Source organism: Zingiber officinale, chromosome 7B (genome assembly GCF_018446385.1).
Source record: "Zingiber officinale cultivar Zhangliang chromosome 7B, Zo_v1.1, whole genome shotgun sequence".
NCBI lineage: Eukaryota > Viridiplantae > Streptophyta > Magnoliopsida > Zingiberales > Zingiberaceae > Zingiber > Zingiber officinale.
Genome location: NC_055999.1, coordinates 6240528 through 6256419, shown reverse-complemented (window position 1 = coordinate 6256419; position 15892 = coordinate 6240528). Strand labels below are relative to the sequence as shown.

The following is a 15892-nucleotide window of genomic DNA, read 5'->3' as shown; positions in this document are numbered from 1 at the left end:
AGAGAAGTGGTCAAGTTTGACTTGACTTGAGAGGAAGATGAAGGGTCAAGTTTGACTTGACCATTTGCCACCTCATTGGTGAGTGATATCTAGTATTTTTTGTGCATAATTGGGCTCTTGAATTGAGTATTTTGCATCTTCTCATATGATTAATTCTTGTTTTATCTTATATCTTATGAGTTGAGAATTATTTAGAGCCTTGTTGCATTTTCTATATATTTCTTGTGGAATCTTATCTAATAATGGTACTTTATTTGTTTTGAAGGAATAGGCTCATTGGACTACAAGAATTTGGATTGGGCCCGATCCATTAAATGGAGCTTTCCTCTTGAGCTAACCCATGTCAAACCTTATCATCAAATCCCTAATTTTCCTCCTAAACTAAGCCCTAAGCCAAATGCAAATCCCGGTTCAAACCTTGGTATAAAACCCAAAAAAATCGCGGATGAACAGTGGCTGCATCTACTGTTCATCGTGCCAACGGCGATTTCCTCTCCGTGAGCGCGCGCACGCCCCCGATTCCAGTGATAATCTGATCTTGAGTTCCAGATCCATAGAGGAGGATGCAAGGAAGCTGCTGACCTAATTTCCTGAAGCTGGAGGTTTGCCAAAGAGGTTTCGACGGCAAGCTTTGCTGGGATTCGATTCTTCATTCTCCGCCCCTGTTAGAACGGTGTTGACAGCAGGAATTCATCAGCCATCTTCAGGAATCATCAAAGAGGTCTCTCTGGTGGTTCTTGACTTGAATCCAGCCACATTCAACGCCCCATCAGCAAGTCATTGCTGAGCACAGAATAGAATTGCAGATCCAGGTTTCGACAATTCTGCACAGATCTGAACTTGTGTTCTTCCAGAGAGGTTTCTTTGGCTAAGATCAGTGGGTTTCAGATCTGAACTCAGATCAGCTACGTTCCCTTTTTTCTGCTTTTCTGGATTTCGCATTTGAGGTTTCAAATGAGGACTCTTGTGTGACGACAAGAGTTGTGATTCAAGAATTGGTTGTGATTGGAATTGGTTTAGTTTTAATCCTGCATTTCATTACTGCTGTTAGCTAGATCTAGAACTTGTTTGTAGCTCAGTTTAGTGCATAGATTGGTTTCTTTCCAGAATTTTGCTTTAAATCTCTGTTCTGTAATGCAGAATTTCCAGCAAGTTTCTGTTAATAAAAGTAGTTTACAATCTTTGTTTTCAATTCAATCATTTCAGTAGATTTTGTTGAGTTTAAATAGTTGCTGGTCTTGTAGTTGCTGCAGCTTTGATTACTGTTATTTGATATAGAAATTTCCAGCAGTATTCTTTAGGGACTTGTTCTGTTTTTGTTCTGTTTTTCTCTTGATGCAGTAATTCTAGTAGTTGCTGTTATTGTAATTAGGTTTCAATCTTTGTGTTCGATGCAGTAATTTCATAGGATCTGTTTAGTGTAATTAGTTTCCAATCTTGTCTTAGAGAAGAATGTTATTACTTTAGCAGTAGAGAGTAGTTGTAGTTTGATTGCAATTAATTTTGTTTGCTTAGAGGTACTTTAATCGTTTCAATTTTGAGTAGTTGACAATTCTTGAGAGTTGCTTTGTTTTATTTTACTTCTCTTCAGATTTTAGTCATTAGAATTCTGCAATTTATTGTTTCTGCATCCTTGTTTTCTTTAGATCTTGTCATCGAATTTGTTGTTTCTTTAAATCTGAACGAGTAGTTCTAGTTTTTGTTCTTTTAGATCTCATTTCTGAAATTAAATTCTGCTTCTCTTGTTTCTCTAGTTGGGTATCTTTATTTTGTTTTTGCACTTTCCATCGCTGCAATCGTAGTTGTGACAAGTTCCTGCACAAATTCATTTATGCAATTTAAATTCTGATGTATCTCTTTTAGTTTCTAGATCATAGAGTATGTTAGTTCTCTTAAGCTAGGATTTAATCATTACATAGGATCAGGTTATTAGCTGCATTTGAATTCTTAAGTTAGGATTTGAAACAAACTAAACACCCCCATTTTATCAGGAGAAAACCTAAAAAAATAATAATTCTAGTCTAAGATCAAACATTCTATTACTAGTTTCCTTGAGATATTCGACCTTGGCTTTTTACTACAACAATCTGGAGTAGTTAAGGGTTTTCAAGATTAATTAATTTGGAGTTCATACGTGACAGTCAATTCGAACGTACCAAATTTTGGCGCCGTTGCCGGGGAGACTAGTAGAGTTTGTTTGTTTTTAGATTGTGCATAGTTTATCTTTTCTTTGTTTTCACTTTCTTTATTTTATTGTCTATCCACTTTTGTTCTAATTATTGATTTTTGGTGGTATGACCAGGTCTTCATGTGATAAGTTACTTGATATTGATCCGGAAATTGAAAGGACCTTCAGAGCTTTGAGAATTCAGGAGAAAATTTCAGAGGACTCAGGAAGTTCTTTATCATCTTCAGATACCCCCATGGCTGATAATAGTAGGACAATGAAGGAGCTTGCAGCTCCTGATGAAGCTTTTAAATATTCATGCATCACTTATCCAACTCTAGCTGGTGATTTTGAGCTGAGATCAGGGTTGATTCATTTGCTTCCCAAATATCAAGGATTATCTGGAGAGGACCCAAACAGACATTTGCATGAATTCCATGTGGTTTGTTCAACCATGAAGCCACAAGGAATTTCAGAAGAGGATATCAAGCTAAGGGCTTTTCCATTTTCACTTACTGGAGTAGCAAAAGATTGGTTATATTATTTGCCACCGGGATTTATTACTTCATGGATTGATATGAAGAAGGCTTTCTTGGAAAAATTCTTTCCAGCCTCAAGGACTGCAACAATTAGGAAAAGCATCTGTGGGATTCAACAAGTAGTGGGAGAAACACTTTATGATTATTGGGAGAGATTCAAGAAACTATGTTCAAGTTGTCCCCAACACCAAATAAGTGAGCAGTTATTAGTCCAATACTTCTATGAGGGTTTATTACCTATGGACAGAAGTATGATAGATGCAGCAGCTGGAGGAGCTTTAGTAAACAAGACTCCAGAGCAAGCACGGGAGCTAATTTCGAACATGGCTGAAAATTCACAGCAATTTGGAAGTAGAGCACTCACTACTAGAGGAGTTGGTGAAGTTCAAATGGTTTCTAATGAACAAAAGGAGATAAAGAATTCATTGATGGAATTAACGACCTTGGTGAAACAATTAGCCTTGAACAATGCTACTCAACCTTCTGTTGTGCCGAATATGCAATTTCCATGTAAACAAAGCATAGTTTGTAGCATTTGTTCGAGTCCAGATCACCTTTCAGAACTTTGTCCAAATCTCATTCAAGATGAATCTTTGGCAGCATTCTCTAGAGCTCAGTTCCAACAAAAACATGACCCGTATTCATCTACATATAATCCGGGTTGGAGAGATCATCCAAATTTGAAGTATGGCAATTCATTCTATCAACATCCATCTTCAAATCAGCATTTCAGCCACACTTCCAGCAATTTCCAGCAACCTCAGCAAGGTTTCCAGCAGCATAATCAGAATTTCCAGCAAGGTTTTCAGCATCATTACCAACCTGCAAATCAATATCAGCAATCGTATCAGCCTTATCAGCAATTTCAGAATCAGAATCAGAATCAGCATTATCAATATCAAAATCAGAATTTCCAGCAATCAATTCCAACACTTCCAGCACCTACAAAGATGAGTTTAACTCAAGGAGGTTCCAATAATGTTTCAAATTCAAATCCACAGCAAGCTAGATTGGAGGAATTGATGCAGCAAATTCTTCAGCAGCAACAAAATCAGGAAAGGCAGATTGGGCAATTGGCTTCTAGCATTAATCAGATTCAAGCTCAGGGATCGAGTCAATTGCCATCTCAAACAATTCCTAATCCTAAAGGGAACGTTAGTGCATTAACTTTAAGGAGTGGGAGAAAAATTTCAGAATCTTCAAGAGGAAGAGCTGCTGCTGAAAATTTTTCAGAAATCCAGCCATCCAGTTTCAGCAATGAAGAACTCCCAGAAGTGCAGAATGTGCCAGTTTCAAGTTCTAATCCAATTCACATTGATCCCTACGGTTTGGAGCATGCACAAGGAGGTGGAAATCTGATGCCAGATTTTTCCAGCAACTCTTGTCCAGCTGAACATTTTCCAGCAACAACTTCAGAAAGCAGCAAATCTGGAAATGCAGGATTTCAGAATTCAGAGCAGAACATTCCATTGCCTTTCCCTCAACGCAGAGTTCAACCAAGGAAGAATGTAGAGGAAGAGAAAGCAAAGGAGTTCCAGGAGCTTGTGGACTTATTCAGCAAGGTGGAAGTAAATGTTCCTTTACTCACAATGATCAAGCAAATTCCAAAATATGCGAAATTTTTGAAGGATCTTTGTGTGCACAAGAAGAAATTGAAGGGGAATGAGTTGATTAGCATGGGCAAGAATGTGTCTGCACTTCTTCAAACAGTTCCTCAGAAATGCGAAGATCCTGGAGTTTTTACGGTTCCTTGTGAAATTGGGAGTAATCTGTTTAAAGATGCCATGCTAGATTTGGGAGCTTCAATTAATGTGATGCCAAAATCAGTTTTTCAGACATTAGGGATTGGACCATTACAACCTACAGGAGTAGTCATTCAGTTAGCTGACCGCAGTCAGACTCATCCAGCTGGAGTTATTGAAGATGTATTGGTGAAGGTGAGAGAACTTATCTTTCCTGCAGATTTTTATATCCTCGACATGGAGGGAGACTATCTGGCCAGTAGATCTCCACTCATTCTTGGACGACCATTTTTGAAGACTGCAAGGACCAAGATTGATGTTCATGCGGGCACACTTTCTATGGAGATAGGAGACACAGTGGTCCGATTCAGTATTCTTGACGCTATGAAGCATCCTAGAGAGGATCATTCTATTCTTAGTTTGGATATTTCAGAGGAGCTGGACAGTATAAATTTCTTTTCAGTGATTGATTCAGACTCAGATGCTGCAGAGGGAGGTATAGGTGATTTTTTGTTTTCAGAAGAGGAGGATATTTCAGCCTTGGGAGTGGATGATGAGTCTTGTGGAGTATTTCCGAGTGAGAGAGATAATTTATGCGTAGGGGATTGCTTAGGAGAAGCTCTATCCCTAGGATCGCCCAGAGAAGAGAAATTTTGCGTAGGGGATTGCTTAGGAGAAGCTCTACCCCTAGGATCGCTTTCTATCGATCAGACACAAGATGAGTTGAAGCCATTGCCTCCACACTTGAAGTATGTTTATTTAGGAGAGAACCAGCAGTTCCCTGTCATCATTGCCCAGAATCTAGAACCAGAACAAGAAAGCAGATTATTAGAGATTTTGAGGCAGCACAGGAAGGCCATTGGATGGACTTTAGCAGATATTCCTAGTATTAGTCCTTCTATTTGCATGCACAGGATTTACTTGGAGGAGGATGTGAAACCAGTGAGACAGCCCCAGAGGAGACTTAACCCATTGATCCTTGATGTAGTAAAGAAAGAGGTGACTAGACTTCTACAGCCAGGTATCATTTACCCTATTTTTGACAGTAAGTGGGTAAGTCCTATCCATGTGGTTCCAAAGAAATCAGGGGTGACAGTTGTGACTAATGAAGAGAATGAGTTAGTGCCCACCAGAGTGAAGAATTCTTGGAGAGTTTGTGTGGACTATAGGAAACTGAACCAAGCAAGCAGAAAGGACCACTACCCCCTACCTTTTATTGATCAGATGTTGGAAAGACTAGCGGGCAAGTCACATTATTGCTTCCTAGATGGTTACACGGGATATTTTCATATTTGCATCGACCCAGAGGATCAGGAGAAGACCACCTTCACTTGTCCTTTCGGTACATTTGCCTACAGACGGATGCCATTTGGATTATGCAACGCTCCAGGAACTTTTCAGCGATGCATGGTAAGTATTTTTGGTGATTTATTAGAGCATTGCATGGAGGTTTTCATGGATGATTTTTCTGTATATGGTTCATCATTTGATGCATGTCTAGAAAATTTGTCTAGGGTTTTAGATAGATGCATTGAGACTGACTTGGTACTTAATTTTGAAAAATATCATTTTATGGTTGAGCATGGTATTGTTTTAGGACACATAGTCTCTAAGAGAGGTATTGAGGTAGATCCTGCTAAAGTTAGCGCTATATCTTCTTTATCTTACCCCGCATGCGTGCGGGATGTTCGAGCTTTTCTTGGCCATGCAGGATTCTACAGGAGATTTATTAGGGACTTCAGTAAGATTGCTCTTCCACTGTCTCAGGTGCTTCAAAAAGATGTGGAGTTTCAGTTTGATCAGAGGTGTAAGGAAGCTTTTCAGAGATTGAAGGAGGCTTTGATTTCTGCACCTATCATCAGGCCACCAGATTGGGCTTTACCTTTTGAGCTGATGTGTGATGCTTCGAATTTTGCCATAGGGGCAGTACTTGCACAGAGAGTAGAGGGAGCACCGCATGTGATCTGCTATGCATCAAAGACCCTGGATTCGGCTCAAGCAAATTACACCATGACAGAAAAAGAGCTTCTTGCCATTGTTTTTGCTTTAGATAAATTCAGATCATATTTATTATGTTCTCACGTGATTGTATTTTCTGATCATGCAGCGTTGAAGTTTCTCCTCAAGAAGCCAGATGCTAAGCCCAGATTGATTAGATGGATGCTTCTCCTCCAGGAGTTTGATTTGGAGATTCGTGATAGGAGTGGGAAGGAGAACTTGGTTGCAGATCATTTAAGCAGAATTGAAGGGGATTTGGACCACACAGTTATTGATGATGATTTTAGAGATGAGCAACTCTTCAGGGTGCATGGTGAGTCTCCATGGTATGCAGATCTGGTTAATTTTTTAGTAGGTAATGTTTTTCCTGCATAATTTTCAAAAGCTCAAAAGGACAAATTGAAAAGTGATTCAAAATATTATGTGTGGGATGATCCTTATCTGTGGAAATTTTGTAGTGATCAGATTATTAGGAGATGCATACCTGATTTTGAGTTCCAGTCTGTACTTACATTTTGTCATTCATTTGAGTGTGGGGGGCATTTTGGACCCCAGAGGACTGCGAGGAAAGTTTTGGAATGTGGTTTGTACTGGCCCACCCTCTTTCGTGATGCCTATATTTTTTGTAGATCATGTGATAGGTGTCAACGAACTGGAAACATAGGACCTAGGAATGAAATGTCTCAACATTTCATGCTATTTGTGAGGTCTTTGATGTATGGGGCATTGATTTCATGGGTCCATTTCCTGTCTCTTTTGGATTTTTATATATTTTGCTAGCAGTTGATTATGTTTCCAAATGGGTGGAGGCCATCCCCACCAGGACTGATGATTCTTCAGTTGTTGTTAGTTTTGTCAGGACACATATTTTCTGCAGGTTTGGCGTGCCCAGGGCAATAATCAGTGATCAAGGGTCACATTTTTGTAACAAACGCATGAAGGCTATGTTGAGCAGATATGGAGTTTCACATAGAGTTTCCACTCCCTATCATCCCCAAACAAATGGACAAGCTGAGGTATCAAATAGAGAAGTGAAGTCAATTTTGGAGAAAACAGTGAGGCCTGACAGGAAAGATTGGAGTAAGAGATTAAATGATGCACTTTGGGCTTACAGGACAGCTTTCAAAACACCCATAGGGATGTCTCCATATAGGATGGTGTATGGTAAAGCTTGTCATCTTCCGGTGGAAATTGAACATAGAGCATTTTGGGCAGTGAAAGCTTGGAATTTTGATGCTAGCACAGCTGGGGAAGAGAGGAAGTTACAACTCCAAGAACTTGAAGAGATTAGACTAGAGGCATTTGAGAACTCAAGGATCTACAAGGAAAAGACCAAGAATTTTCATGACAAGCACATTATAGAGAAGGAGTTCAAAATTGGTGACAAAGTGCTTTTGTATAAATCCCGGCTTAAATTGATGAAAGGCACATTGAAGTCTCGTTGGGAAGGACCCTTTAGTGTGACTAACATTTTCCCCTATGGAGTATTAGAAATAAAGGAAGAGTCTACTGATCGGAAATTCAAAGTAAATGGACATAGGCTAAAGATATTTCATGAAGGAGCAAAAGGGATGGTAATGCAAGAATTGAACAGTACCGAAGCCATCTATTCAATGTGACAGGGAAGACTTGCTATTTCTCATTACTTCATGTCTTTGTAGATATACATGTCATTACATAATTACATGAATAATTCACTTGTTCGTTTTGGTAGTTTTTATGTTTTCTAATAATGAATTCGGTCATAGTGAATAAGATATCATCATTTGGTGGCCGATTTAACTTCTTAGTTTTCTTAGTAGTTTTACTTTCACATATAATAATTCAAATTTTAGGAATCATGTCCCTGTAAAAACCTTTGAATCAAATTTGGTAGTTTTTGGTTAATAATGGTACCTCCCTTTACACTTCTTTATATCATTTTAGAGGTTTTAAAATAAAGTTACATTTGAGCATGAAGTTTTAAGTCTTTGTTGCATAAATGAATTCTAGGCTTGCGTAAGGTTAACATTTAGTGATGAATTCTAATTGATAATTTGAGATAATAACTTTTGCTTGCCTAGTGAGGATTGAGCCTAATTGTGTGATGCACTGATGGTTTTTATCACTCTAGAACTTGCTTGAATCTTTTCAACATTCCACTTGATCAGAGATTAAATCATTTTAATGAAGGTTATTCCAATTCCCCACTAGTTATCACTAATTCTATTTTCCTATACCATCATATCATTTATCTTTTCCCTTGTTTTATTATCTTGGATATGGTTACATGGGATGTTATGTGATGCTTTTATTTTGACCGGGACGGACAAATATTTAAGTGTGGGGGAGATATTTAGTCTTTGATTGAGGATGATTGTTGTGTTGTGTACCAGCAATTGATACATTCAATGTGGGAGCAGGAGTGTGGTATGTATGTATGCTCAACTACTTAATCACTATTGGATTTTAAACATTCATAGAGCAAGTTCAAATAGTTTCAAATTTCGGAAATTGATACTATGATGGTCTTTTATGAGCTAGGAAATCTGGTTGTGGCAGTGTGTAGGAATTCAGAAGTTGTTGTTGTGAACAGTTGCTAATGACATATTTTTTGAGAGTTTTGAAATGTGAAGTGACAAATGGAATACTTGTGTCATTAACCACTTATAGTCTGAAGTTCAGTTACTGGAGATATCAGGAATGCAGAAGACCATGTGCAGCATATGAAGAGCTGGAATTTAGTATCAAAGTGTATCACAAATCTGATGCAACATTTCAATGACTGAAATGTTCAAGGGAAGTCTTGCTAGATGCAGAAATAAATGGTATTTCAGATTTGTCATGTCAATTTTGATCTCGAGAAACTGAATACATGTGTGCAGGAAACAGTGGCTAGCTGAGAAATTGGATGAAGGCTAATCTGTGCAGAATTGGATGAGAGCTAATCTTGAAAAAAAAAATGCAGAAATACAGAAATGCAGATGTGTGCAGAAATGTAGAAACTGAAAACAGAATTGCAGATGTGTGCAGAGTTGCAAAAGCTGAGAGCTGTTAGCTGAAGTTGAAGTAAATCAGTTTCAATTGATTCTTTAGTGCTGAGGGAATAAACTGGGACAAGTGAGATCAGAGAAGAGAGAGCAAGAATATTAGTCATGAGGTTGAAAGCATATGCAGAAAATGCTTAATCACAGAAATGTAGTAGTTGATATGCAGGAATGTGCAAGACTGCATCCTGATCTTTTTGGATGGAAGGGATTGAATGATAACTGATTGTTACTGGATGATGGATAAAATAGTCTTTTGAAGGTTCAAATTAAAATAAACAGGAAAGTTGAAGAATCAGCAAAGCAGAAATTTCAGAAATTCTGCTAATGGTTATTTCTGTGCCAATCTGGGGATCAAGTTGTAACAAGTTAGAATTACTGAAGCTTGTAATTCTGTGAAGTATGCATCAATAGGGATCACAAGAAGCTAGATGAAGAGGAGTTGAGATTTTAGGGCAGCTAATGATGTGTAGTTGGTACAAAGTCCGAGCTGTATGAGAAATTCAGAATGGCACTTAACTGTGCTATATGTTGTAGAGCTATTGGATCACTGGAAAATCAGAATCCAGCTGTTGATTGATTGTGGTGAAATGATGATCTTGTTTCTCTATAATTTGCATGATTTGTAGACGGTGAAATGGACACAGAAACAGAAACATACAGCTGAAAAGTTAAATCTGAAAGAATTCTGCAGCTTGGGTTTTGTCCAAAACACTGAATTGCTTATAATGAGACTTTACTGATATCTGTTTCAGTTGTGAGTAAGGAATTCAGGGGATTTGGTTGGAACATTTAAGTGTTAATATCTGATTTCTCAAATTACAAATTTTGTGGCAGCCAAACTCTACTGAATCAGTGCAATCTGTGTATGTAGAATTAAGAATGCTGGGAATTATTGAGTATCAAATGGAGTATCAAAATCTAGTGGCAGATTTTAATCAATGAGAAACTCAAGTTAAGCTCTATATTGTGCTGAAATAAATGATATTCTACCTTCTATGGCAGCTCAAAATATAAAAAAAAATGAATGATGAAATTCAGGAATGCCATCTGGAAACGGAAATACAGAAGCAGTGTTTAACTATGGAGCTGGAATCAGTTGGTGCCAAATCTCTGCTTGAATTCAATGTCCTATCACAAACGAACGAGTATAGATTCACATTATTTCTGAGCAAATCTGTAAATTATCAGGGGATATCATGAAATTGCTGTAGATGGAAGCAATAGCATGCAATGGCTGAATCTGCCATGAAGGACATTCTGGAGCCATTTTCAGAACTAATTCTGATTGTATAGATCTGTTCTTGTTGAATCTGCAGATTTAGAGGGGAAGTGCTGGGTGAAGTATCAGCCATGAAAATTAGCATCAAGACTAAGAGAACAGTGAATGCCATGGCCGAAAATTAGCATCACATAGCATTCTCATTCCATGTCTTCCACTTCTACTTTAATCTCTGTTCTTTTACTTGCCTTTGTAATTCTAATGCTTCCATTTACTTGCCTTTGTTTTCCTTTATACTTTCAATGAACCTTCATAAGGATGTATTTGATATCTGTGATGGAGGTGAGAATTAGATGAAGAGCAAGCATATGGTAGTGCTTTTGCCATAAGTAGCTTGAGTGATCTCCACAATTACATGAATTTGAAATTAGGATGAGAGCCACTAAAAACTACCATGTGAGGACTAGTTGTGTTATTATTTTCATTTTATTCATGATGGATGAAATCATTAAATGGTTAACCGAAGTAAGAATGGTGTTCATGATTGCTTGAGTTTTTGAAACTTCATGATTTTAGGTGACTTCTTTTTACTATCTTCTGAATATGATTAAGAAAGGTAAAGGGGGGGGGGGGGGGGGGGGCAACCTCGGTCATTTCTTTAGTTATTTACTTGCCCGGGACGAGCAAAAAGATTAAGTGTGGGGGAGTTGATATCTAGTATTTTTTGTGCATAATTGGGCTCTTGAATTGAGTATTTTGCATCTTCTCATATGATTAATTCTTGTTTTATCTTATATCTTATGAGTTGAGAATTATTTAGAGCCTTGTTGCATTTTCTATATATTTCTTGTGGAATCTTATCTAATAATGGTACTTTATTTGTTTTGAAGGAATAGGCTCATTGGACTACAAGAATTTGGATTGGGTCCGATCCATTAAATGGAGCTTTCCTCTTGAGCTAACCCATGTCAAACCTTATCATCAAATCCCTAATTTTCCTCCTAAACTAAGCCCTAAGCCAAATGCAAATCCCGGTTCAAACCTTGGTATAAAACCCAAAAAAATCGCGGATGAACAGTGGCTGCATCTACTGTTCATCGTGCCAACGGCGATTTCCTCTCCGTGAGCGCGCGCGCATGCCCCCGATTCCAGTGATAATCTGATCTTGAGTTCCAGATCCATAGAGGAGGATGCAAGGAAGCTGCTGACCTAATTTCCTGAAGCTGGAGGTTTGCCAAAGAGGTTTCGACGGCAAGCTTTGCTGGGATTCGATTCTTCATTCTCCGCCCCTGTTAGAACGGTGTTGACAGCAGGAATTCATCAGCCATCTTCAGGAATCATCAAAGAGGTCTCTCTGGTGGTTCTTGACTTGAATCCAGCCACATTCAACGCCCCATCAGCAAGTCATTGCTGAGCACAGAATAGAATTGCAGATCCAGGTTTCGACAATTCTGCACAGATCTGAACTTGTGTTCTTCCAGAGAGGTTTCTTTGGCTAAGATCAGTGGGTTTCAGATCTGAACTCAGATCAGCTACGTTCCCTTTTTTCTGCTTTTCTGGATTTCGCATTTGAGGTTTCAAATGAGGACTCTTGTGTGACGACAAGAGTTGTGATTCAAGAATTGGTTGTGATTGGAATTGGTTTAGTTTTAATCCTGCATTTCATTACTGCTGTTAGCTAGATCTAGAACTTGTTTGTAGCTCAGTTTAGTGCATAGATTGGTTTCTTTCCAGAATTTTGCTTTAAATCTCTGTTCTGTAATGCAGAATTTCCAACAAGTTTCTGTTAATAAAAGTAGTTTACAATCTTTGTTTTCAATTCAATCATTTCAGTAGATTTTGTTGAGTTTAAATAGTTGCTGGTCTTGTAGTTGCTGCAGCTTTGATTACTGTTATTTGATATAGAAATTTCCAGCAGTATTCTTTAGGGACTTGTTCTGTTTTTGTTCTGTTTTTCTCTTGATGCAGTAATTCTAGTAGTTGCTGTTATTGTAATTAGGTTTCAATCTTTGTGTTCGATGCAGTAATTTCATAGGATCTATTTAGTGTAATTAGTTTCCAATCTTATCTTAGAGAAGAATGTTATTACTTTAGCAGTAGAGAGTAGTTGCAGTTTGATTGCAATTAATTTTGTTTGCTTAGAGGTACTTTAATCGTTTCAATTTTGAGTAGTTGACAATTCTTGAGAGTTGCTTTGTTTTATTTTACTTCTCTTCAGATTTTAGTCATTAGAATTCTGCAGTTTATTGTTTCTGCATCCTTGTTTTCTTTAGATCTTGTCATCGAATTTGTTGTTTCTTTAAATCTGAACGAGTAGTTCTAGTTTTTGTTCTTTTAGATCTCATTTCTGAAATTAAATTCTGCTTCTCTTGTTTCTCTAGTTGGGTATCTTTATTTTGTTTTTGCACTTTCCATCGCTGCAATCGTAGTTGTGACAAGTTCCTGCACAAATTCATTTATGCAATTTAAATTCTGATGTATCTCTTTTAGTTTCTAGATCATAGAGTATGTTAGTTCTCTTAAGCTAGGATTTAATCATTACATAGGATCAGGTTATTAGCTGCATTTGAATTCTTAAGTTAGGATTTGAAACAAACTAAACACCCCCATTTTATCAGGAGAAAACCTAAAAAAAAATAATAATTCTAGTCTAAGATCAAACATTCTATTACTAGTTTCCTTGAGATATTCGACCTTGGCTTTTTACTACAACAATCTGGAGTAGTTAAGGGTTTTCAAGATTAATTAATTTGGAGTTCATACGTGACAGTCAATTCGAACGTACCAGTGAGTTGGCAAAGAGTGGGCCAATGATGATGCTCCACATCATCATGATTGCTTAAGTGGGATGTCACCTCATGAGAGTTACCAAGAGTTGTGACTCTTGGTATTCCATGGAGGTTATTAACCTCATTCATGTGATCGGCCACTCATTCATTGGGAGAGTTTCATTTCTTTTGTGTAACTCTCATCTTCTTCCTCAAGCTCTCTCTTCTCTCCCTCTCCTCCACCTTGGCCGAACCTTTCAAAGGTGCTAGCACACCTTTTGTTTGGTTTCTCCATCTCTTGCTTGTGTGGATGCACATAGAGGAGTATCTACTTTGATACTCTCGAGATCCGGCGAACCTTGGACAAGCGGGATTAGCGAAGGGCATCGCATCAAGGGTAAAGCTCTTCTCATTTGTAGATCTAGTTTAGATCTAGGCTAGAAACTCGTACTCGAAGTTTTACGTAAATTTTATTTCTTCGCACGGATCAGGTGGCGGGGTTTCGGGGTTTCCGCAACGCAAAAAGCGGTTTTTGCGACCCGAAAAACCCAACAAAGATGACTTGTTTTTGAAGAGATGCCTTCTTCCATCAAAGGATGGAAATCGCGCTTCTTTTTTGTGAAATTTCCTGCACCCATCCCCTGGTCTTCTTCTTAGCAATCCTCCCTTCCTACTCTTCCAGACGTGAAAGAATTACATTGACATTCTTCTTTCACTACTTATTCAAAGAGATTATCAGGTTGTCACCTATTTATTCATAAATGGATACGCAATGACATTCTCTATCTTTTTGGTTTGAGCCCCATCAAAATAGAGCTTCGCGGCTCTCTTGGTAAGCTATAGCTTATTTGTTAAACTCCTTTTTTACTAACTATGATATTTTATGTTTTGTGTAGTAGATGCTCTGTTTGAGGCTATAGTCGATGAGAAGCTATGTTTGGAGGAGGAAACAATCCGTGCCAAGGAGCAAGAACTTCTTACTGAATTGGGTCAACCCCCTTTAGTAGAAGTTCCCGTTTGTACAAGGGTTGCTTCTAGCTCCTATGGGGCGGCTCCTGAAGGAACTTTCACTAATCCTCCTCCCATCATAGGACTTACCTCTCCAGTGGCTTCGGAAAAATCTCCGAAGGAGGCCCCTTCCAAGAAGCGGCGCAAATTAACTCTCGTCCCTCTCCTAAAAAGAAGACTATCTCCTTTTCTGAAGATCCCGATCCTGCAAATATTACTCCTTCTTCCCCTGACCTTCCTCTCTCTACTCTTTATCCTATTCTTGCCTCTTCTCCAGTTGTGGGGTTACCTACTCAGAGTGACAGCCCTTCCCCTGCTTTTGTTATGACGTTCCCTGAATAAATGATCCTACCTCCTCGAGGGGAAGGAGGCCAAAATTCATCGTTTTTAATTTTTTGTCCCCCTTCAATCCAAACTATTTTATCCTCTACTTCTTCCTCCAATCATGCCCTCCCTATATTGTTGGGAGGGTCTTTTACTACTGCTTGGGAAGAAACCTGCCAATTAATTGAAGGACTTAATCCTTCTAAATTGGCTGATAGATTTTTTCTTGATGAGACTAAGGTAAAACTATTTATGTTTATGTCCGTCTTCTCTTAAATATTTCCTAATGATTATTATTTCTACGGTGTTGGATAGCCAACATGAGCATAGCTCGTTTGCTATACACCCTAGTCCAAGAGAATGGGGCACTGAGGAGGTAGGTTTCGGAATTATCCTCTGCCCAAATTACTAAGAAAATAAACAATCTATCTACCCAGTTGCAAGAAGCCCGTCAATCACTATAAGCTGAGACTGAGCAATCAAACCAATATAAGGCCAACATAGAGAGCCTCCAGTCTAAGCTATAGTCAGCAAGTGTCCGCGACGATGAGTTATCCTCTAAATTGGAGAAGCAAGCTTCCGAGATTAATCAATTGTCTTCCTAATTACAATCACTGAAAGATACTCATGCAACTGAATTGGCGAATAAATTATCCACCCTGAACCTTAAAGAGGCTGCTTTAAAAGCTTCTCAGGAAGAGCTGGCAGATTATAAAGCTAATGAGAATGCCTATTTCGAGCAACGGAAAAAGGCACACCTTGAATCCCCCACTTTCCTCAATCTTATCGTAGATTCTATCTTGAGGGCTCTTAATTATGGGGTCGATGGTGGGGCAGAACAATTAAAAGAGTTGGGGTTACTAGTTTCTGATCCTCCGGCTAACTTTCCTGACCGGAGAAAACTAATGAAAAATCGCCCCCATGATCTATTTCCCAAGCTAACGTAATCACGGATAAATTAATGCTTTTAGACTTGGTATGATTATTATTGTAGCCATACTCTTCTTTTGGAGCCTTTTATGATGAGGCTATGTTAATTTCCTCCAAACTTTATATGACACTTTAATTAATTGTGCTTTCCTTACAATCTTTTATATT

General features: G+C 38.3%; 1 protein-coding gene across 2 annotated transcripts; it reads left to right on the top strand.

The window, feature by feature from the left end:
- Positions 1 to 510: 510 nt before the first annotated feature.
- On the top strand, positions 511 to 6941 carry LOC122005179. 2 transcript variants are annotated; one of them, XM_042560127.1, is made up of 2 exons: positions 511 to 877; positions 2303 to 6941. In XM_042560127.1, exon 2 carries the CDS (start codon positions 2424 to 2426, stop codon positions 6819 to 6821), a length of 4398 nt encoding a protein of 1465 aa, XP_042416061.1. In that variant the 5' UTR covers positions 511 to 877; positions 2303 to 2423; the 3' UTR covers positions 6822 to 6941. The 2 variants fall into 2 exon arrangements, with proteins under 2 accessions (XP_042416061.1, XP_042416062.1); XM_042560128.1 differs by having other exon boundaries at positions 511 to 5858; positions 6216 to 6941.
- The last annotated feature ends 8951 nt before the right edge of the window (positions 6942 to 15892 follow it).

Bases quoted from the DNA above. Each gene is read 5' to 3' on its own strand.
- LOC122005179 (XM_042560127.1), top strand. From the start codon at position 2,424: ATGGCTGATAATAGTAGGACAATGAAGGAGCTTGCAGCTCCTGATGAA.